The 22,943-nt window shown below is 43.6% G+C and overlaps 1 protein-coding gene across 1 annotated transcript; it reads right to left on the reverse strand.

Moving 5' to 3' along the window:
- Positions 1-1,723: 1,723 nt before the first annotated feature.
- Positions 1,724-22,111, reverse strand: LOC113960111 (small conductance calcium-activated potassium channel protein 2-like). Its single transcript, XM_027669492.1, has 3 exons — positions 21,107-22,111; positions 20,391-20,486; positions 1,724-1,873 (listed from the first exon to the last, which is right to left on the reverse strand). The coding sequence occupies exons 1-3, from the start codon at positions 22,109-22,111 to the stop codon at positions 1,724-1,726; spliced, it is 1,251 nt and encodes a 416-aa protein (XP_027525293.1).
- Between the last annotated feature and the right edge of the window lie 832 nt (positions 22,112-22,943).

A 22,943-nucleotide genomic window follows, 5' to 3' on the forward strand; every position in this document is an offset into this window, starting at 1 on the left:
GGTTGTGGTTGAGTTTGGCAGTCCATTTGTTTTGTTTTGATGTAGTCGCCCATTTGTTTCACGAATCACGATTATTTATATATCACACAAACCATAATGTTATGTTACAATAATTAGTGAATCAAACAAAAGGAGGGGACTTTAAAAAGATAAGCAGTTACAAACCTATAAAAGACAGATTGAAAATTATTGAAGTGTGCCTTGGATGAGCGAGGAAGGCTCATCAAGTCACCCAGCGCTGTTTTGCTTATTTGATTTTTATATAAATCTTTAATAAATTTTTTTTTACTACGATATTTAAATCTAGTGTTGATTTTACTTATAACATAAGCACGGATGTTGCGTTATTTCTAATCTTGCTTCAAGGGATTTTTCGTTAGTCTCCTTTTCTGTTTTTGAAGAAAACGTTTGAGAATGCCATGAGCATGTTGCATGCGTAACACCTATTGCTGTAAAAACAATGCAATCTTATTTGATTTATAAAGTTGGGGTATTGTTAGATTTAAGTTGTTTTTCCCTTTTCCCTTTTTTTTCCGTTTTTTGCCCCCCCCCCCCCCCCCACCCCCCATTTCCCGAAGGACGAAGGAGGAGGAGGAGGGGCCGGGCTCACCCAGAGAGAATCAACAGAAGGAATTAACAACTTAATCACAGGGTCTGCTTAAGAAAAGACAAAACATAGGAGAGGGAGAAAACAGCTGCAAACAGGCACGTTTCAGAGAGGAGGTGATTGGAGTAACGAGGAAAAAAGACAAACAACTTTCCCCCCTCCCCCGACTGCACTCCCCAAAGCCGTTGCTACCGTTATCAACTCGCCACTCTAGGAAGAGGAGCGGCACCAGGGAAAAAACTCGCTGCAAAGAAGGGAAGGGGAACCCACACCCCCCGGGACCACGGCCGCCAGCAGCGCGGGGGAAACAGAGCCCCCTCCGCCGTCCGCTGCGCCCGGGGCCGCCGGCGTGCACGCGCGCGGGCGCACCGCTCCGAGCCGGGGCCACGCACGGCGCTGCGACCACCGCCACTGCCCCGCCGCCCGGCGCCGCCCCATAGGCACCCGCCACAGGCGGACAGACCCGGCGCCGACACGGGTTCACTCAGCACGGCGGCGGAAGCACCCAGCGCCGTGAATACAGCCACAAACCGTGCCGCGCAGTCCCGCAGCACAGTTCAGATAAAAAGCAAGAAGTTTCTTAAGGTGGAACTCAGACACAGTGTTCGTAAAGTTCGTCCCCGGTCCATCAGCAGTACTTTCACGCCGCAGCCGCCGTCTCCGATCGTCCTGGATATGCACTGCCGAGACGCTAGCACCGCGTTCATTTTGGCGGGGCTGCTCGTTTGTCCCCGGCCCCGCTCCGTGATCTCTGGTCCCTCTCCGGTTCCCTTCAACTCCGCTCGACTCCCTTTTTGCACGATTTCTCCGTATGATGGTATCTAGTAGCATTCTAATGTCCTCAGACTGTGCTTTAATGTCTTTTACTGTTCCAGATAACAATCGCCAAGTTGTAAAGAGGGAAGCAGCAACTTTTTCTCCCTTAGAGGCAGCAGTAAAGAGCTTATCACTGAGTTCTTTCCAAGTACAGATAGTAAAGGCAGTTACAGCGTTCGCTTCAAATCCCTGGCCCTTACACGAAAGCAGAATCTGTCGCAAAGCCAGTTCGTCTAATTTTTCTCTTTTTTAAGCAGGATAGACTTGTTCTCGGTGGCTCACCTGTCCAGGTGTCTGCGTCTAAGGCCAGCCTGGCAGCTTCTCCACTGCTCTCACTGAGCTCCGTGCCCGCAGCAAAACCTCCCTGCCTTCTTCTGGCTTCTCTGCCTTCCAAAAGTTACGAAGACGCAGCATCACGTCAGAGTCACCAAATGTCGTTGTTGGGACGGACTACGACATGTAATATTCAACAAGAAAGTTTATTGGAAAAGGAAAATGAAGCAGCAGCAGCCACGAGCTGCACTTTACAGCCTCTTAAATACAGTTCTTTTGGTACACGTATATCACACAGATAGGTCAGCTTACATACACAAACTACAATTCTTACAGCTAATAGGTAGATTTTAGCTGGATTTCTCTGGACTTTCTCAGTCCTACTTTCTCACATTTCTGTGCACCTGTCCCTGTTTTCCTTTGAGGTTTATATTTTTCTCAGTCACTCTTCAGAATAAGTCCTCGTTCTCATGAGACAGTGTTCCCTGTTCCCACGGGACAGCTCTCTCCTGCTGCTCCTCTGCTCTCTCAGGATGCATCAGTACGTTGTCAGGATCAGGGCCTCCATTCTCAGCCACTCTCTCTCATTCCATCTCAGGGGCTCGGTCCCGCCGAAATCCCCCACAAGGCAACTTTTAAAAAAAGCAACAGGAGAAGACCTTCACATCACCTCTAGTCTGAATCTAGAAAAGGCTGTTCAGTAAATATGTACTTGGAAATAAAAACCTTTCACAGGATTTTATTCAAAAGCTTAGAAGTAATTTAAGGGGCAAGAAGGTGAAATGCACAAAGAATGTCCTTCTGAATGTAAGAAAGTATTTCCAGCATGCCACACGTGATGCCTAATTGGTGCTGAGAAAAAAAACTCCGGAGCAGTTAACTGGGGATGAGATAAGAAAAGGGTTTAATTTGTGCCTAGGCATAAAGATCACAAGACGCGCATGCTGGCCGTGTCCAGGTTTTACAATTTATAATAATGTCTGTCCAATCCCAAGTGTTTCCACTCCGTAGCTTTTGCCCTGGTCCACCCCTGGCCCACCTCCTGGGAATTGGGTCTGGGGTGCATTTCAGGACCACCTCTTCATCACCTTCATCTTCTTCAGAGCACAGAGGGTACATGGTCACCCAGTTCTTGACTGTTCTCTTGCAGTTCAGGCCAGGATTAGATGTCCTCAAACAGAAGAGACCTGCCTTGACAAATGACTAAACATTTTCTACTGGAATTCAGGGGTAGAATTGATATGGGGAACATAGAATGGGGTGATGGGGTAGAGGAATGTATAAACTACTGTGCTAAATGGTGAGGGATACAATATAGCTACTTCTAAAATCTACTTCTACTATATTTACATATAAAGCTTATAAAAATTAGCAAAATCAAAAAAACTAAAAGGGTCTTAAGGCATCAACATCATATACAGGGCCAAACAAGCAATTCCTCTTCTGCATTGCTTTTTGCCCCTTTCCATCTTTCCATCCTTCAAGAGTTTAGAAATGCAAGCCTGAGCTCTCTGTATATGTCCTTCAGAAATCCCAAACCACATTCTACATCTTCCCCCCAACACATTCAGTTTGTCTTCCAGAAGACTGGTCCAGTTCTTTGTTTAAGAAAGTGATAACAATTTAACTTTATTGTAGTTGGAGTGACACTAAAAGAAAGAAAGAATTCAACCACAGTAAGAAACAAACAAGACACAAAAAACCCCAACTCAAATTCTTTTCTTTTTAGACCTGTGTTTTGCTCCTTCATGTTCCTTCTCTTTATCTTCGGTATAGTTCTTACCTCCATTGCAATACTATTAAAACCAGAGAAACATAGTGTTGAATTAATTAAGCTAAAGAAACACACTCGGTGAATTCAATGTATGCAACATGAGCACATACACTTTCTTTTGCCTGTGGTCTTTTGAAAGACTTTGTATGCTAGATATAAAGATGAAATTGACACAGGCAGGAAGGCAAATCGACCTATTTATTTATTTATTACCAAAAGACAGTTGGTTTGCACTTAATAAATGTACTAACTGATATAAAAGGCCAAACTTTCAAAATACAGTGAGGCTCAAGTGCATTTGATTCTTGTGATTAGCCTGCAAATGCTGTCAGTCAGATCACACAAATGGTAAAACAGCTATAAAGAGGTCCAGGTACTTAGAGCATCCAGAATACAGATTAATATAAACCAGTAACAGAAGGTAGAAAGTACCAGAAGCCACAGAGGAACACAGATCCAGTACAAAAATTCCTATTTGAAAAAATAGTAACATTTTGAAAAACATATTTATGAGGTAAATTTCCATACAAATCTGTGTCTCTAAATTCAGTCCATGAAACACAGGAATATCAAACATTCTGGAACAAAATAGGCTGTGGATAACAAGTCAATTGGGATGTACTGAAAATAGTTAGAAATTAACACAGGATTTCATGTACATTTTATATGCTTGCAATTATGCAACCTACTAAATGCAATTGTTAACATTTAATTTGGAAAATGCAGTGGTATTTGCATGTTCCTACTTGCTTGGTTGTGTACATTTACTATTTGGAAAGCAAGGAGGGAAAATGAATAGAGGAAAGAAAGAACAGCTGAACAGCACAATTTAAAGGGGGGGGGGGTGCATGAATTTTTAAATATTTTTAAATATACGTATATATATGCATACACCCTCTCAGTTGCTTTTAGTCAATTCTGTTATAATAACCATGCATTCATTTTAGGATACTATTCCCCATTTGAATGGGGAATGATGCTAGTAATAAAAAGAGAACAAGCTCTTCCTACAAAATTGAGTCCTGCAGCCTATGCAGAAGGCCGTACTCCAGTCAAGGTCAAAGATGTTATGCCCGCTCATAGCTTTCAAATTTCTTATTAATTATTAGTCTAACATTGAAATCTAATTTAAGTTCTTTATCAGTGTTCTGTAAAGCTTCTTCAAATACAGAACTGTGTCATGGTTTGAAATTGGCCCCCCCTGAGAGGCTGGGGGGCTCAGAGGTGATTGGGTGCCAGGGCAGTGTTCCCTGGAGAGCCAATCACCATTCATGTTGTTCGCTTCTGCTCAAAATCATATATACACAGCACTAGAAGCTGTTGGCAGTCTTGGTGTTGTGCTGTTGGTGTCTGCTGCATGTAGGTGGAGAAGGCCAGGGAGTGGCTGGGCTCCCTCTCTCCCCCTCCAGGGGGGAGAGGGGAGCCCTGCGGCCCCCCCCCAACTCTGCCTGGGCTGGAGTTGGAGACAGCATTTTGGAGTGTGTGCTGTGAAGGAAGAAATTCACAGCACCGGAGGTAAGAGAAGAGAGGCAGGCTTTGCAGCCAAGCCCTCTCTTCCCTCTCCTTTCTGCAGTTAAAGCTGTGGAGAAAGGCTTTTTCTTTCCCTTCGCTGTGAAGTGGAGGAGAGGCTCAGCATTGAAGCTGAGCCAAGAGACGGGCCAGAGGAGGAGGCCTGGCGCTTGGGAGAAGAATCCCAGGTGAAATTGGAGACGGGCCAAGAGCTCGGGAGTTGCCCTACCGAAGCTGACCAGGGGCAGCCGAAAACTAACTCGGAGGACGCTTGATAAGCTGAACTACACTGCAGCAGCCTACGAACCAAGGTATGAAGCCGAGAGGGAGAGATCACACAGCAGAAATGACACAGGATGGAGGAGAAAGGACTTAAAGCTATCTTCTTGGACTTCGTGAGGAGAAAGACTGCAACAAACAGCCGGAACTTGGTGAGGGGGGAGCGTTTGGGCCCAGAACACTCCCACGAGAGACTGGTTACCCAGCAGCCTTGAAAAGCTCTTCCTGGACTAAAGTTAAAGGGAGGGACTTAAAAGGACTGACAGAAATGTAAATATATATATATAGTTGCTTTTAGTTTGTACAGTATATTTATTTGTGTAAATAAATGTATATACTTCCCCTTCCCCTATAGAAGCCTCTGGCCTGAAAGTTTCTCTCCGGTATTGAGATAAATTGTGGAAAAGGGTGGGGGGAAGCCTGAAAATTGGATTTTAGATTTCTAATGTGGCTCAAACTGCCACAAACTGCCATCTACCTTTACTAAGCCTGCACTCTATAAGACAAATTAAAAAAAGTTATTTTCATCTGAAATTATATAATACATTTCCAACATGTGGCATGTAAAAATAAGACATGAATATTAAACTATAAATAACCTTGATGTTTCTAACACCACACAGTATAAACATAAAAATAGATAGCACATCCTAGATATTAAAGTGTTTGTGCATTTACATAACAACTCGTGTTAAATTCATATAACACCAGATTAGAAAAAGAGAAACAAATTCAGAGTAGACAGATTGCACATAACGACAACTTAGACCAGAGACTCCCTGAAGCTATTTAAAAGTAGATAAATTAATTTTGCAAATCATTAGTATATCAAAACAAATTCCTAGCAGGCTATCTGAGGATGTTGGTGAATGCAAAGTACAAGGAAATTGGTGAATGCAAAGTACAAGGAAATTGGTCAGTTTCTTTACAATCCCAGTAGAACAACAATTGTGACAACAATATCACTGCTCTACTGTAAGGAATAAAAAGGAAGCAATAAACAGTGATAAAGCTGTACTCCTTGAAGCATTCCTTGCAGAAGGAGAATCAGCTGTACTCATAAAGGCATTGTGGCAGTTGTTTAATTTAAACATCCAAATTTTAAATGGTTAAATACTGGAGTTGTTTTACCCTTATAAAAAAACTGATGAAACTGTGATACAGACTAGCAAAATATAGCCTCTGTGGCTACTGTTCTACCAATTTTTTTATCAAACATTTTTTTATAGCTTCTAGTCCTCAGAATATCACTTATGCAACTAAAACCAGCATTATACTCCCCAGAGACGAAGAAGGTATTAAGTACAAATGATTGAAAATCATATGGAGGTTGGAGATAGACATCTCAAGCCTTTCCCTAACTAGGGGATGAAAAACACCAACTTCCATCATCAGAAGGCATATAATTAAATGGTCTGTAAACTATCCCAAGGCCTGTCCTTGATCTTGGAGAGCCTGTAGGAATTCCCAAGAACTCTACATCCTGAATACAGTGCCACAGAGCAGAGATGTTAGTAAGTTTAAGTCTTATATAAAGCCATGAGGCATCAAACACCTTCTGCATGCAAAGCACAGAAGGCAAAGAATAGTGTTTTTCACAAAGCTACATGAAAACCATGTTATCTTATGTTTCCCAGAATGCTTCCCACATCCAGAGTTAAGACCAAATTTTCTAGTAGGCCATTAGAAATTGATCCACAAGATCTTGTGGATATAGCTATCTACACAAATGAAACATTCTTTGTTCAAATGAAGTTAGACTATTCTATCATTTGTACATACACAAACCCCCCTAATTATAAAAATGTCAATTTAAAAGAATGATTGTAAAAGTCTGGTACTTAGTTTCATCATAAAAATTGATTTTTTGCATAGTACATTTATTTCAATTTGGTCATCATGGCTGGGCTTCGCGAACGAAGATTTGGGAAGGCTTTATCCACATTTGTTACAGGCTCATTGGTGACTTATGAGGCCAATACGTGACAGACATGTCCGATTGCAAAAGGCACAACAGAAAGACTCCTTAGATGGTGTATTCCGCAAGACACGGTTCTTCCTGCGTTGCCTTTTCTCCTCGAGAGTGATCCTGTGTGTGTTCTCAAAGGCATCCGCAGCATTATAGATGGTGTGTCTCCAGACCTCCCGATTTGAGGCCAGAGTAGACCAGTTATGGTGATCAATATGGCCAAGGCTGAGATGTTGTTTCAGGGAGCCCTTGAATCTTTTCTTTGGGGTTCCTCTCTTGCGGCAACCAGTGGCAAGTTCACCATAAAGCAAGATCTTAGGGAGGCGGTGGTCCTTCATCCTGGAGACGTGCCCTGCCCATCGCAGCTGTGTTCTCATCAGCATGGTCTCTACACTTGCGACTGCTGCTTGCTCAAGAACAGATGTATTGGTCACATAATCTGACCAGTGGATGTTTAAGATTGTACGGAGGCAGCGTTGATGGAAGCGTTCTAGGAGACGCAGGTTGTGGCGGTAGATGACCCATGATTCGGAACCATACAAGAGAGTAGACAGCACTACGGCTCTGTAAACACTGATCTTGGTACTTTTCTTCAAGTGTTTATTACGCCATACTCTTTTGTGGAGTTTTCCGAAAGCACTGTATACCTTTGCCAACCTGTTGTCTATCTCCCCGTCAATCTTACCATCCGAGGAGATGAGGCTGCCTAGGTAATTAAACTGCTGGACTGATTTGAGCTCTGATTGGCCAATGGTGATGTGGAGTTGATGGGGGACTTCCTGAGGTGCAGGTTGATGGAGAACCTCTGTCTTCTTTAAGCTGACTTCCAGCCCAAAGAGCTCAGCAGCATCTGCAAAGCAGGATGTTAAACGCTGCAGGACTACTTCTGTGTGGGCGACAAGGGCAGCTTCATCAGCATAAAGCAGCTCCCGGATGAGATGGTTTAGGGTCTTGGTGTGGGCCTTCAGACGCCTTAGATTGAATAGGCTTCCATCAGTATGGTATCGAATGTAGATACCGTCCTGATCATCGAGGTCTGCTGTGGCCCTTTGGAGCATCATGCTCAAAAAGATTGTGAATAAGGTAGGAGCGAGAACGCAGCCTTGTTTCACACCATTCTTAATTAAAAAGGGCTCAGAAAGTGTGTTGCCATACCTGACTTGGCCGTGCTGATCCTCATGAAGTGAGATGATCATTTTAAGGAACTTGGGGGGACAACCTAAACGTTCCAAAATCTGCCACAGACCTTTTCTGCTCACAGTATCAAAAGCCTTGGTGAGGTCAACAAAGGTTACATAAAGGCCTTTCTTCTGTTCCCTACACTTCTCTTGCAGTTGTCTGAGAACAAATACCATGTCTGTGGTGCTTCTGTTGGCTCTGAAACCACACTGACTTTCAGGTAGAATTCCTTCTGCTATAGTGGGTATTAGTCTGTTCAAGAGTATTCTTGTCAGGATTTTGCCAGCAATGGAGAGCAGAGTAATACCACGGTAGTTTGAGCAGTCAGATTTAATACCTTTCTTCTTATACATCATGATGATGACTGCATCACGAAGGTCTGATGGTAGTTCACCGAGTTCCCAACAGCGCACCACAAACTCGTGAAATTTGGTGTGTAGTGCAAGGCCCCCATGTTTCCAGACTTGGGGTGGAATTCCATCAACCCCAGCTGCCTTGCCGATTTTCACCTGCTGTATGGCCTTGAGGGTTTCTCCTAAAGTGGGGGCAGTATCCAATTCATACTTTACTGGTTGTTGTGTGATGGACTGAATTGTTGAGTCTTGGACCACACGGTTGGTACTGAAAAGAGTCTGAAAGTGTTCAGACCAACGATTCAGGATGGAGGTTTTATCTGTTAGAAGCGTTTGGTCATCAGCGCTGAGTAGAGGACTTTGTACCTGGTATGTAGGCCCGTATGCTGTTTTCAAGGCCTCATAGAAACCTTTGTGATCACCTGTATCTGCTCATAATTGAGTTTTTTCAGCTAGATCGATCCACCACTTGTTCTGGATGTCACGGAGTTTCTGTTGGAGCCTGCTGCATGCTAGACGAAAGGTTGTTTTTCTTGCGTGACAAGATGGCAGTGCAAGGTGTTTCAATTTGGTATCTCTATGCAAAATGAATTTTTAATGGTTATCGATATCTTGCTATGCACACTGTGTATGTCAGTGTATGCAAAAAAAAAAAAAATTTCATGTTAATCTGTGCTGGTGGCTAAGTAGGCTCAAAATGTTTCCCTCAAAGATAGCATTAAATCTGACCATCTTGGGAAGAGATGTGTAGCTGAGGCTCATATTACTTATGGCCTTTGTGTACCATATTTTCCTATGTGCAGCATAAAAAACCTGTACATTACAATACACCTGAATAATATACATCAGTTACTATGACAGGGCACATGCAGAGAGGAGAATAGTCACAACCATTTCAGTAAACATATATGTGTTAGTCAACACACTTATCAGGTTTGTCCATGCCTTTCTTAACCTCTATCCCTCAGAAAACACTAGCCCAAACTCTCTATGAGATAACAAAGGGCACTATCACATTAACATAAGCTTAAATTCTGCCTCCCCATATTTTCCTTCTGTTCTAAATCAGAGACAGTATTCTTTTTTGATTTCTCTCTCCAAAGATATTCTGAGGCATTGTTCAATATTTTTAAATGCTACAGGCCAGACTTTCAGCTCTATTATTTGTCTCAAACAACTGTGAAATGGCTTAATCCCTGACAGCCTGTGCTGCCAAGGAACCACTACAACTCTCAGCAATTGCTGGGACATATGGAATTTCTTTTCATGTAGTTCTCCCTGTATGTACATGCTTCAGGGACCCAAAGAGGGTGAGATGCTCCTAAAACTGCTGTTCTTTCTTCCCAATAACCTTCTATGCAGGTAATAGTGTCAAGAAGTGAAATCCAAAGACTCCAAGGGGAAAAAAAAAAAAGTATGGTCCTAGATATCCAGATTTCTTCTCCGGTGCTATAAAGTAAAAGAAATTCCTGAGAAAGGCATTATTAAAAAGATAATACTTTAAATCAGAGGTTCAGAAATAGAAGTCCAGCACTTGGGGTTACCATATTCGAGATACTCAGTAGACCCATCAGTAAGTGACTGAATTAAAGTTACTGAGTTCTTTCAAAGTCAGTGTCCATTAAAGGTATTTTTTAATTTAAATAATAATCTTCATTTAACACTTATTCTATTATATAATATATTCAGACCCCACTCCCTCTAGCAGGGTAAAACACAATGAGAATAAGGTCCTTAAGTTACAACATTTAGAAAACTTCCATCCAGCACCAACAGTTTCCAAAAGCTCCGGTGACTGGAGTTGACAGTCAGAAATGTTCTCCAAGAAGATGCAGAAGGAACATGACTTAGTAAAGCTCTGAATATAGCATAAGTGGAGAAAGATTAATACAGAAAGAACAGTTTAGGTAGGAGTCCTGTTCCTTTCCTTTGCACAAACACGCAAAACAGGAAAATGAGACCAGTGCATTATAGAAGTATTTTTATTGCTTTATACTATGTATTGTTCTGTTATTTAAAAAGCAAAGAATAAAAAAGAAAAGGAAATGTATGTTTTTACATAACAGATATGTTTCCTAGTAAATAGACTGGGTGACCCAGAGCAATCCAGAGTAGTTGCTCCATAGAGATGGAATGAAAAACATATATACAACCATACTGTTGTTCCCAGGAATCTAAGGACAGAGTAGGTTCATTTGCCTGTAGTAAATCTTTACAAAACATTCCATTAGCAAAGCTAACTTAAATGCAACTTGTTTAGAAGCCAACTTCCATCTGCTGACACTCCGCACTACTCCCTACTTCTACTGGCCTGCTCTGGCTCACTCTCACCGATGAGAGTGTAGCTGGACATTAGCTATGCCAGTTTTATTACATCGGAAAGGGAAGGTGGCAAAGAAATATTGAATGGATTGCTTAGGTTCCCTTTGCACCTTTACAAATACAAACAGCAAATGACCACATTGAAAAAAAATTACTATACTAATAAAAAACTTCCAAAACAAAAACATCTCTTTAAAAACTTTTTCTGGTCTTATAGGTGATCTGCTATAACTAGTGCACTAATCTTAGCCATACTGGGATAGAAACATTAGTCAGATTCCAGAGTTAGGAATTAATTTAGTTTTGCACTGAAGCAGCAATTCCAAGACTGTGTATGAGGAACATAGCACATCTTCCCACAAAATATCAGTACCTTTACACAGAATGCATTTTAGAATACATCTTGTAAGAAACTTCTGTCATATTTTTCCCCATTTTAAGTATCTCAGAAATAAAGTGACTCTAATTCTACAATATTCTTGTGGAAGCAAAATTCGCTGAAGAGAACTATCTACATTTCGGTATTTTTATGTTGTTAATTTTAAATGATCATTTTACAGTTCTTGATTTAGGATTTGGTTTTATTCATTCATCACAAAAATTAATTTGTTCTACAGATCACTGCATGAAGAACTGCCATCTCCCAACATACCTACCATCAGCCACTGTTCCCAACGCGAGAGAAGCCTTATTCTCTTCGGGGAAGATCAGCTTCATTACTACTGGGAAAACTAGAACCAGTTAAAAAAGGATATATTCACTGAAGAAACCGACAATATTTTTGCAAGGGAATAGAGGAAACAGAAGTTAAAGGAAGAAATACTGAATCTGAAGCTAGGTAAAATGAGGTAATTTATTCATTCTGCCAAAGGAGTACACCTACACCTGTGACTCTAAACTTAAGAATGTATTTTTAAGGAAAGATGAACCCGATGTCCTGATAAACTTCTAACAGTTTCACTAAAAAATTCTCAGAACAAGGGTGCATTTGAATGGACAATGCTAGGTATTGCCAGGCCAACCTTCCAGTGGCCTGACCATTAGATACAACCTCCTCCTATGTCCTAAGAGAGGTTGTTGAAAGCAAGCATCTTCTACATTTAATTTCAATGCAAAAGGCCTCAGATCCTTTCAGTTACTGTTCATTAGATGCTTGACCAATGTTAAAGGACTGTCTATTCTGCCTTCTGTGTCTTATGCATTACAGTGCTGCTTTTCAGAGACAGTAGGCACTTGTAACTTTTCCTGGGTCAACATGTTCTGCAGATATAATCTATTCAAAAATGTACTGAATGGAACTAAAGCTAAATATTTAGCAAATAAATACACCTAAAGTGATAATTTAACAGATATGAGGTCTCTAGTTTTCTTATAATCAGTATGTTTTTCTGTTGTATGGAATGTGTATTAAACTTCACTGGTACAAGGTAATTTTCAAGCCTATACATGAAACTACTGTATCTTGGACCAAAACCGGCACATGATGAGATTTGTTGTTGCCTGATCCAAGGCCTATTAAAATAAACAGATTTTTTTCAGTAATTTTCAACAGGTTTTAGATCAGAATAAAATTATCGCTCAAAGTTTATTTATTGATTTTCACCTGTTATTCAACAGACTTGCTTTCTGTGCTCTTAATCTTCATTTGTTTTTGCAACAGCAGTCTTAGTTGATGCTTCAGCATACTTAAGCAAAGACAAGCTAGACTTTTGTTTCTTTGGAGTCAACAGAAGAAGAAAGACAATGAGATAAACATGCACCACCACAATGAAGGCAAAAGAATTACATAGATATAAACAATTTTGCCTGCAGGATACCCATTAGTGTTTGCGATAGAAAACTGTAAGGGAGTTTAACTTCATAGTTCTTAGAGAACACAGGGTTTTTTCTGAAGAACTTTCCAATAAGATAATTAAAGCCCCATAAGCAGTGTTTACTAGAATAATGCATTATGGAATTTATTTGCACAATAAATAGTCAATAAATGTATTTAGTAACATCCACCTGTTTTTCCTAGTACTGCCTGCTCCATTTCTTCAACTTTTCAGGAGACAGGGAAAAGGAGAAAACTCTCGAGCCTTCAGCGAGATATTTGGGCTCACGTGTGTGATAATTTTCCATAACGTTACTGAAGATTGAAAATGTTTCATGCCAAATCCATCAGTATCACATGATTTTCCCACCACTTCAGAACAATCTAGGGACTGAGGGTGCTTTCTCCCTGGACACCTGGAAAGTGATGGACTGAATTCTAAAAATGAACTCAAAAATGAACTCTGCTGTGACAACAGTGTCGTAACCTTAACTTTGAAGTCTGCATGACTTTCCATAGGAGTTCTACTTGAGCATGAACTAGCAGTCCAATTTACATACAAAACCAAATAAAATTAAAATTTCTATTAATTTCTACCAAATATCAACAATTTTCATTTTTCTGTGTGAGTGAGAGCATCTGTATCAAGGGAAGAGGGAAAAGAGGTTCAGATTCAGTCCGGAAGAACACAGACTACCATTATTCAAGAAAGGCAATAGAAGAAAGGCAATGTTTATTTACAAAGGGATACCCTAATTAGTCCATCACCAAAGCAAAAGTATCCCGGTGGACATAGTCCTCCTACCCTCTGACAACCATCTTTAAAGAAATACCAGGCTGTGGCAGAATACCCAAGAAAGGGAATTAACGACATCTTATTAGTAACCTTAGAGAATTTTGGTTTTAATCATTTGAGTAATATGAGGACCTGCCAGTAAAACTTCAGGAACTGTACATTTAAAAAACATTTCTGTCTGCAGCAGTACAAGAGAGAGACAGAGAGGTCTACTTTCTCAGTAAAGGTAGGAAAAAAATGCAGCTTTACCATGTGAACTGTCATCAAAAAGTTTCCTAACTCCCACCTGATTATTAATCTAACAGCAAATTGCATTAGGGAAATGTGGAATGGAACAATAAATTGTCTAGAAACAACAGTTTTAATCATGTTGTATGCTGCTATTTTAATTATGTAGAAGAAATTAACTATCCCAGCCAAAACCAGGACAACCATGAAGTAACAAACTATTTGTGCATAAGGTGGACAATTTATACATTGTAAATTAATATTATAATCGGATGATACTATCTTCTTAGCTGTTCCCTCCTCCACCTCTTCAAACGTGTATTTCTCAACTGGAACAGTAGTCAGAGAAATACCTGTTCTAGGTTGAGATAACATTTTTCCTACCAGTCTTCCAAACGGAATCAACAACCACACAAGCTTAGAGAGTAATTAATATTTCATAATCTCCCAAGTGCGATGTTTCTAACAACATTACAAGCATGACAACAATGAACCAAAATGAGAATCATAGAATCATAGAATCAGACGGGTTGGAAAGGACCTCCGAGATCATCAAGTCCAACCCTTGATCCACTACCACCGTGGTTACTAGACCATGGCACTAAGTGCCACATCCAGTCTCATCTCAAAAACCTCCAGGGACGGAGAATCCACCACTTCCCTGGGTAGCCCATTCCAATGGCTGATTACCCTCTCTGTAAAGAATTTCTTCCTAATATCTAACCTAAACCTCCCCTGGCACAGCTTAAGACCATGCCCTCTTGTCTTACTGATAGTTGCCTGGGAGAAGAGACCAACCCCCACCTGGTTACAACCTCTTTTCAGGTAGTTGTAGAGTGATAAGGTCACCCCTGAACCTCCTCTTCTCCAGGCTAAACAACCCCAGCTCCCTCAGCCTCTCCTCATAGGACTTGAGTTCGAGTCCCTTCGCCAGCCTCGTTGCTCTTCTCTGGACCTGTTCCAGCACCTCAATATCCTTCCTAAAGTGAGGTGCCCAGAACTGGACACAGTACTTGAGGTGTGGCCTCACCAGCACTGAGTAGAGGGGAAGAATCACTTCCCTGGTCCTGCTGGCCACACTGTTCCTGATACAGACCAGGATGCCATTGGCCTTCTTGACCACCTGGGCACACTGCTGGCTCATGTTCAGCTTCCCATCAATCCAAACTCCCAGGTCCCTTTCTGCCTGACTGCTCTCCAGCCACTCTGTGCCCAGCCTGTAGCGCTGCAGGGGGTCGTTGTGGCCAAAGTGCAGGACCCGGCACTTGGCCTTGTTGAACCTCATCCCGTTGGAATCAGCCCAACTACAGTCTGTCCAGGTCCCTCTGCAGATCCCTCCTGCCTTCCAACTCCCCCCCAGCTTGGTGTCATCTGCAAATTTGCTGATGGTGGACTCAATCCCCTCATCTAAATCATCGATAAAGATATTAAATAGAACTGGGCCCAACACTGATCCCTGGGGGGCACCACTAGTGACCGACCGCCAACTGGATGCAACACCATTCACCACCACTCTCTGGGCTCGGTCCTCCAGTCAGTTCTTAACTCAGCAGAGAGTGCCCCTGTCCAAGCCATGGGTTGCCAGCTTTTTCAGGAGAATGCTATGGGAGACGGTGTCAAAGGCTTTGCTGAAGTCCAGATAGACCACATCCACAGCCTTCCCCTCATCCACCAGGCGGGTCACCTGGTCATAAAAGGAGATCAGGTTGGTCAGACAGGACCTGCCCTTCCTAAACCAGTGCTGGCTGGGTCTGATCCCTTGTCCATCCTGTAGGTGCTGTGTGATTGCACTTAGGATGATCTGCTCCATAACCTTGTCAGGTACTGAGGTCAGAATGATGGGCCTGTAGTTTCCCGGGTCCTCCTTCTGGTCCTTTTTGTGTATTGGCATAACATTCACCAACTTCCAATCACCTGGGACCTCCCCAGTGAACCAGGACTGTTGGTAGATGATGGAGAGCAACTTGGCGAGCTCTTCTGCCAGCTCCCTCATCACCCTTGGGTGGATCCCATCTGGTCCCATAGACTTGTGAGGATCCAAGTGGCTCATCAGGTCGCTAACTGTTTCCTCCTGGATTACAGGGGGGCTATTCAGCTTGCTGTCTCTGTCTACAAGAATACACAGATTTGGGGCTGTCACCATACTTGGTTCAAACATCATTACTGTTATTCATCTGGCTTTTCTCCTGGGAAAAGGAGAGAGGTGAAGGAAGCATTGTTTGTATTTTTATCCTCTTTTCTTGAAATGATAAGGTAGGCTAAGAATCATCATTTAAAACTACCTGGTTTAATTTGATTGTTATGATAATCTTAACATTAAGTCACATTTAATAAAAAAAATAGCTCCTGAAGAACAGGATAACTAATACATTAAATAATAATAATAATAATAATAACACCAATAACTAATAAAAACACTAATCCTACTTGTTATTATACTAATAATAACACTAATAGCTAATAATACAGGATAACTAACTGTAATAATTGAAAACCTATTTGGCATTTCCAATATTGCACAAAACTGCAGAGCAGTCAGTTATTTTGTCTAAATACTGCAGCTATGCCATTCTGGAGACTTTAGTCTGTCAAATGCAGAGCCGTTTCATAGAATATTGTCCGAGAACAGCTGGGCCCAGTTCATCACTGGATGGGTGTAACCCAAAACTGTGTATTCTATAGCCTTCCATGCCATTTCCCAGAAACTGTTGTCAATAGACTATTTGCACCCTCTGCCCAGAGCAGCCTGACTCATCAGGCTACAAACTAGGTGCTAAGTGGCCTGCGAGATAGAAGGGTGTTTTTGTCCTCACGCCCATTGAGGAATCCCCCGCCCTGAGGGAAGTACTGAGTATTCCTGCCTGAACTGGAGAATATATAATCTTGGAGTCTTGGGACTTTTTTTAACCACTCCTGGGATCCAGAGGAAGACTGCAGATCACCGCTCTCAACCAGACTGTAGACCACCACTCTCGACTGGACTGCACCCACCACCCTCGACCGGACTGCAATCACCACTTTTGACCAGACTGCAACAGCACTCTCACCAATGGGTTTCCCCCCTCTCCCTTTACTTTGGACTCAGGGGGCCCAAAGAACACCACTCTGTTTTTTGCCCCAGGGTGCTGGGTTATACATTTGGGTTTTGTGGGTTAAAACCAATTGTTTGTCTGTATAATCGTACTTATTGTATTATTTTATTAAATTGTTATTCTGACTTATAATCTCTCTTTTGGGTTGAGTTCATTTTCCCCTGCTGGTTTACCTTTAAACCAGCACGAATATAAAAACGAATCTGTTTTGCTAATAGGTTTAGAATGCAAGGGTAAACGTATGTTCAAAATTATGCATGTGCCGTCACACAGCAGGAGAACTCACTTGGGCTGAGCTACAGGAGGGAAGCAGGGGAGACTGGCAGCCGCCCTCCCTGCAGTACAGGTTGCTCTGAGCCAGGCTCAGCCCAGGCAAAGGCACCCCGGATAAAGTGCAACGTGCAGAGCTGCCTGCGGTGCTGAAAAGGAGGCGGAGGGCACACACCCCAACCTCACCCCTTATATACTGAAAGTGCTTCTGTTCCTCTACTGCTTATAAACTAAAAAAGAAAAAAAAAAGAAATCAAACAAACAAAAAACCCCCAATAACCCCCGCATTTTTCTCACATCCATATAATATTCTTGTGAAGAATCCCTATAAGTCTTCTTAAATCTCCCTTCTAACTCCATTAAAATATGATGTTCAGGAGGTCTGGGACAAGCAAACTCACAGTTTGGGTTAACTGATGAGCTGACTGTTTTCAAAACAGAACACACAGGCAAGGTCATTTAAATGGACAGACTACAGTCACCTGCTATACTGTTAGGCACTACCATAGAGTTGCTTGCAGCATGGCTGCTCAGACTTCCTACCAAGAAATCAAGGGCACAGACTACTGACAGAAAAAAAAAAGGAATAAGCTGATTTTGGTTAGCAGACATTTTATATCACCAGATGCTTCTAAATATTAAATCTGCAAGCACTACTAATTGCTAAACTTTCATCTTATTCCCCAACATATTTTAGTTCATGTTTTGCAGGAAAATCTACTTTTCTTTCAGGTAGGTCTGCTTCTATCAGACTATGAAACATACCACACTGCGGGCAAAATACATTGCTGTTCTGCTCTGTACAACAAAATTTATTGTCTTGATGAATTCCTACAAATTTACACTATACTTACAGATAAAGTCTAAGTACCTTTCAGAGAATAAGAAAGGAATGATCAAATTTGAACAAGGTCAGCAAACAGCTGGTGCTCCAGGACACAGTCAACCATCTATGGGCATGATTCTACAGATCTGATTCAAAAAATATTCCACTGCACATAGCAGGATATTTTCCCGAATTAAAGGCAAGTATCCCTTCAGAAAACAGTCAAAGATTATTTTAAAACTGTTACATTATTGGGCTTATGCAGTATTTTCTTCCACTTGGAGTAGGTTCTGTACATTTCTAAGCTAAAATATTTTAAAGATAGTTTTTGTTTTCAGATTTAAGGTGCAACATAAATTTAGCACCATAGATGGATGCAAATATTTCTCTGTGTGTTTTTCATCTTATTTTTTAAGAAGTCAAGTGTGCATATATAAACATACTGTGCCTAAATTAAAAATCTATCAGATATCTAACAGCTAAGGGTGGTACAATGGCCTTTCCTTCCAATAGTGTCCTTGAAAACAAAACTTCCCTTCATTTTCAAGAGGAATGACAGAGTCCCTCGGAGCTGCAGCTTACTCCGAGCTCTGACATGAGTACTGCAGCCTACAGCATCTCTCAGACAAAAACATAGAGTAGTAGTGTTTTACAAACAGGTATGCTCGTATTCTAAACTGTCAGGCAGTGTTGAAAACTACATTAATTTTGATTAAGTCACGTGACTGCACAACTCCTTCCATGTAGTCTCATACATAAAGGAGTTCTTTAAAACAATCAATTAAAAAAAATCAGAAATACAACTGAAGTTTTTTAAAAGATTGATTTTTCTGATCTATAACAAATCTCTGAAAGAATGAAAATGTGTATCCAATTAGCTGGAAAAAATTATGCAAATGTTGGAGTAACTACCCACTGTAAGTTTACACATACAGAAACCTACAACTTTTTGGTTATGCTGTGTATTGTTTTCTATTTAAAGTTTCTTGAAAATACGTAGAATAATTCAAATCCTTACAGAAGTTGGGTTTTTTTCAACTTTGTTCTTAGTGCCTCAAGCAACACTTATAGCAAGGTACACTGGAGAACAAGGCTCCCACATTGCAGCAGCTACATTTATTTATTTTTACACAAATAAAGAAACCTCTTCATCAGTATTTCAATAGTTTATAGTGATACTCTGTCACCAGACATTTATTTATTGAGTACAATAATCTTAAACAGCTGCCCATCTTTGCTATCAATGCAAAGAAACTGGGTTATGAGACAGAAATAGTGTTTTTCATATGTATGGACCGCAGGACAGGATCCCATTTGGCAAAGTCTTCAGTAGTGCAATACTTCTCTAACAGTAGTCTAAGGAGGAGACTATGGTGCCCTTTCATATTAGAACTACAGCATAGAAGAAGGGTACTACAAAATTCTTAATTTCTCTTTTTTGCTAATTGGTACTGCAGAAAAAAATAATGTTCCTGCCCTTGAAAACTGTCATTTCTGTCTGTAGCCCAAGGTATCTCTAATTAGACAGAGCAAAACCACCAATGTATCTACAAATAAGGTATTTTTCACTTTGAAACTTTGAAAACTCTCTCTTACATGTTTCAGTTGACTGAAATGTCAAATTGTAATTTCTTAATTAAAAAAAAGACAACTGAAATTAGAACTAAGTACCTGGGACAGGACGTGTGACAGTATTTTTATGCTTACTCTACAGCTTTGATCATTAAATTCCCCCTACCTTTAGCCTTACCTGTCTTGACAGCTTTCCTCTGTCACATTTCATAGTGACTGTAATTTCTATGGCATTAAATAAAACAAATCCAACATAAGGTTTCCCCCTCTTTTTAAATATTCTAGTGTATGCTAGTATCTGAAACAGCACAATGAAGATTACATACCTAGAAGTTATTGATGCCTCTTTCCTAATACTTAGCCCTGCTATCCAGAGAAAATGCACAGCATGACATTTAGTCACTGGGAAATAAGACTGTTGCCCTACATCTGCTACAGAAAATAGCAGGTATGTCATAAAGTGTGCTATAACCTCAGAACTAAGTGATCCTACTAGCATAATGGCAGGTAACAGTCCCAGCAGGCAACGCAATCTTATTTCTCTCCAGGGATGAAATACATTCACTGAACTTCAGGAAGCATTAAGTGATTATTTTTGTTTTCTGAATCAGCAGGAAGTGCAAAGTACTTACCACAATAAAGCCTTTAGAAAAACTGACTCTGCAACCACAGATATGTAAACACTCAGCAATTCATAAAGTTAATTAATTACCTGAATTTCCCTTGCATGGTATACAACAATGAGCCCAAGTAAGATAATCGTGGAGAGGCTAATAAGACATTTCAGAGCGAGGGAATACAGAGACTCCTGCAACAGAAAGACACCACTGTCCATCAGAGACACACACACGGAACCGTTCCCGCCCCGCCAGGCTCCCCAGCCCCACTGCGAGCAGCGGAGCCCGAACTGGGAGGGGAGGGGAGGGAAGATCGCCTCGCCTTACAGTGTCGGGGCCGGAGGGTGCCTCACGGCGGGGCCAGGGAAGGGGGACACCTCGCCTCACGGTTGCGGAGCCGCGGGGTGAGCATCTCGTCTCAGGGCGGAGGACCAGTGGGCTCCACACGGCGGTGCCGGGGGGTCAGGGCACCTCTCACCTCTCCTCGGGGCGAGGGACGCTTCCCGGCAGGGCCGGGTGAGGGCTGAACAGTCCCGCCGCGCTGGGCTCTAAGAGAAACGAAGTGATGTCGGGGTCGGGCGGCAGCCGCCTTTCCACGAGGATGACGGCGCGGGGCGGCTAGACCGCAAGAATTTGAACGACTGACAGGAGAGTGCAGCCGGCTGCGGAGCCACCTTTCCGCGAGCCCACGGACCGGGACGGACAAGGAGCCCACAGAAGGGGCACGGGGGCGGGGGGGGGGGGGCGTGGGTTGGGCTGCGTCGACCGCGCCGAGAGCGAAAGGAAGGCGGTCCGACGGCGTGGCAGGTACCTTCGTGTAGGCGCCCCAGGACAGCTCTGTCTCGATCACCATGACTACGATGCCGAACATGCCGAAGATGAGCGCGTAGTCGCTGAGGCGCTTGCGCTTCTCGAAGAGCGCCCGGCGGTGCCCCAGCTTGTAGCCGATGTTCTGGTTCTTCTTCTTGCTGGACTTGCCCCCGCCGTTGTTCGTGCCGCCGGAGCCGTAGAGCGCCAGGTTGTTGGAGTTGCTGTGCTCGGGCTTGGAGACCACGATCTCCGGAGCAGCGGCTATGGGGCCGACGAGCGGCTGCTGGAGCGGCTGAGACTCGGAGTCAAGCTCGTGCAGGTTCCTGCGGGATGAGCTCAGGTTGCTGAGCGGCCGCATGATGCCGCCGTTGTACCTGCAGCTGCTCATGGCTATTTCGGCGAAGGGATTGCTCTCCCGACGCTGCTGGTAGTGGTGATGGTGGGTGCTGCCGCTGCTGACACTGCTGCTGGGACTGGCTGCTTGCTGCTGCAGGCTATGGCACTGGTGGTACTGGGGGTACTGGTGGGGCTGTCTGGACGAGCCGGCATGACTGGAGGAGGTGAGCTCGCTGACGTTCAACTGGCTGCCCTGCCGGGAGGAGGTGGAAGTGGAGAGCGGCGAGGAGTGAGTCCTGAGGGCGCCCGAGAGAGGCGAAGAAGTGCATAGCAGCGAGGACAGGTTATCCCCCGCTGCTGCCACAGCGGCCCCATAATAGGTACAGTTGTTGCACTGGAGGCATGGGGTCTGCTGCTGCTGTGGCTGCTGGAGAAGACTCTGCTTGTCCTGGCCCTGCTGCTGCTGCTGCTCAGAGCAGAAGCCCGTCTGGAACTGCAATGGTGTTTCCATGTCGGAGGCGTTAAAGCCGCAGGAGCACCAGGTAGTGGTGGTGCACCCTGCGCAGTGCGTTATGGTCGGCAGGGGAGAGGCCTGCTGCCTCCACGAAGGGCCCATCCCGGCTTCCGTAGAATCCAGCCGATTGGTCGGGCGGACCAAAACAAGGCGCATCTCGTCGAGGGAGACCGGCTGCGGTGTGAGACGGCGGAGAGATCCCCCATCCGCCCTGCCCCCTCTCGCGCGGGGATCCCGTCTCCTACCACTCCCGCAGGTAGAGGTTACCCTCACCCCCCGCCCCGCCGCCGGTGTGCCCCACGCCACAGAAACTCGAGGGGGCCCGAGGTGGGCGGGGGGAGCGCTCTCTGAGCTCGCTTCCGGGATCGCCCTCTGGGAAGAAAGGCAGCTGCGGCCGGGCTTCCTGGCCCCGCCGCACACATCTGCGCCGTCTCCAGAACATAGGCGCTGCGCTGCGCTACGGAGCTGTCCAGCGACGCCCCGTCGCTTTCCGGAGACGTGCAAGACAGCAGCGTCCTCGCTCCGAGGCCCTCGCCGCGGTCCCGGGGAGGAGGCGGTTCTCAGGGCCTGGCGCGACAGGCGCCCTGCACGGAGAGGAGCTGGGCCAGGGTGCGGCCTCAAGCCGTGCCCACAGGCCATCAGAGACGTCACAGGAGATCTCTCCTCTCCTGAAACTCGGGAGAGCCCAGGGCCCACTGGCTTCCAGGGGCCGCAGGGGCCGGGGTGGCAGCGATAGCTAACCGCTGGGGGGCCATCCGAGGCATTCGGTTACCTATAGTAATTTCCGATATTTTTCAGACTGTTCCGAAAAATATTTCTGGTATTAAGAGCCTCAAAAATAGCCAAGAGACAGAGGAGCTAGCTACAACTTTTATTCGAATAAAAGGGAGAGTTCACTGGACAATCCCCAATGAGGTCTCTCCACTTGACAGAGGTCGCAGCCTCTTTTATCCCCTTTGCCCGAAACGCAGGTCCCTCCCCGTTTCCC

Source organism: Corapipo altera, unplaced genomic scaffold (genome assembly GCF_003945725.1).
Source record: "Corapipo altera isolate COAL_440 unplaced genomic scaffold, ASM394572v1 60630, whole genome shotgun sequence".
NCBI classification, from domain to species: Eukaryota; Metazoa; Chordata; class Aves; order Passeriformes; family Pipridae; genus Corapipo; species Corapipo altera.

Coding starts and splice junctions, on each gene's coding strand:
- LOC113960111 (XM_027669492.1), bottom strand. CDS start 22,111: ATGCGCCTTGTTTTGGTCCGCCCGACCAATCGGCTGGATTCTACGGAA. Junction 20,487..21,106: donor CCTGGGGCGCCTACACGAAG/GTACCTGCCACG, acceptor TTTCTGTTGCAG/GAGTCTCTGTATTCCCTCGC. Junction 1,874..20,390: donor ACCATGCAAGGGAAATTCAG/GTAATTAATTAA, acceptor TACATGTCGTAG/TCCGTCCCAACAACGACATT.